Source organism: Sander lucioperca, chromosome 9 (assembly GCF_008315115.2).
Source record: "Sander lucioperca isolate FBNREF2018 chromosome 9, SLUC_FBN_1.2, whole genome shotgun sequence".
Taxonomy (NCBI): domain Eukaryota; kingdom Metazoa; phylum Chordata; class Actinopteri; order Perciformes; family Percidae; genus Sander; species Sander lucioperca.
The window spans coordinates 27,367,424-27,368,748 of NC_050181.1; the positions used below are offsets into that span (position 1 = coordinate 27,367,424).

A 1,325-nucleotide genomic window follows, 5' to 3' on the forward strand; every position below is an offset into this window, starting at 1 on the left:
AGTAAAGCACTCGTCATTAATATGGCATTCCTATGTGGCTAACACAGCTAGCACGCTAACAATGGCACAACACATCAGAAGTTAACAGTGCACAGCGGCAAGGACAATGCCGTAATAATGCTGGAAATGCCATATGAAGCTATGTGTACGCTTAGGCTAACGATACAATGCTATCTAAGCTACCTGGCGGCAGCTAAACGGCTAACAGCCAAATAAGCCCCGGTGCAGACCAGCACCTTTGACTAACACGTTACATGCATCCACCATGGTCTCTCTTCCTTTCCCTTCCTCCCTCCTTCCTTCTTTCTTTCTTTCTTTCTTTCTCGCCTCTCACCATCACGCATTTGCGAGCCCAAAACATCCACCTTTCATTGTATTACCTCGCATCGAGACATTAAGCAAAACACATATAACTCACCCCCATTTTTGTAGCGGTGTTTTATCAATCCCCCTGGAGAAACACACCTCTATTGTGCCTGTCCTTTGCTGTTGCTGAGTTATTAGTATCTTCACTACAGAAGGGGGGCAGATTAATATGACAATGATAGATAGTGTGCTAACGAGGCTAGCTGGCTATAGCACCGACCGATGGCTGCGAGAGAAGCAGCAGGTAGGCGCAAATTTGATAAAACATCAAATGAAAAAATAGCTCTTTTTGTTCTCTTTAAATCAGATTGGCGCCAAGAGTACGAGGCTGAATTTATTGCAGGTCCCTTCCTTGCCCTTTTCTTTCCTCTCCTCTCCTCTCCTCTCCGTAGCGTCCAACTATGATACATTCACGTGCTCTCCACGAGCTCCGACTTCTGAAGCCCTGGTGAGTCGCAAATGGACTCAAAGAATTTAAATGAATATCTACTACAAAACTATGGGGAAAGTAGTATTTTTGTGAAACACAGACCTTGTTTATTTTACGTTTAACATTATTTGTAATATTTGTTATGTACTTTTCAATTTTATATTTTACAAAGCAAGTTTAAGCTGTTTCCTGAATGTTGTTTGGAGCAGCGATTTAGAGTGGGGTCCGTGAAACTCTTCCAGAGGGTCCGTGAAAACTTCTGATTTGATTCATTCATAATCATTATCATGATATATATATATATATATATATATATATATATATATATATATATATATATATATATATATATATATATATATATAAAGATTTCTTTTATTTTCAAAAGGCTTCTAGTTTTACAAATACTTTCATTTTTAAATCTAGTCTATAATAGTTCATGGATTAGGCTACAAACATATAGGCTAACTCTTAGAATCTGCAAATAAGTTTAATGCGTCTAATATCTTTCTAATACATTTTCTTGTGT

General features: G+C 38.1%; 1 protein-coding gene across 1 annotated transcript in view; it reads right to left on the reverse strand.

Annotated features, from left to right (window-relative positions):
- naa40 (N-alpha-acetyltransferase 40, NatD catalytic subunit) overlaps positions 1 to 801 on the reverse strand; it is a 12,695-nt gene extending 11,894 nt beyond the window's left edge. Inside the window, exon 1 of the mRNA XM_031288488.2 lies at positions 419 to 801. Within this exon, the coding sequence (XP_031144348.1) occupies positions 419 to 424 (6 nt within the window). The 5' untranslated portion in view covers positions 425 to 801. The remainder of the gene's footprint in view (positions 1 to 418) is intronic.
- Between the last annotated feature and the right edge of the window lie 524 nt (positions 802 to 1,325).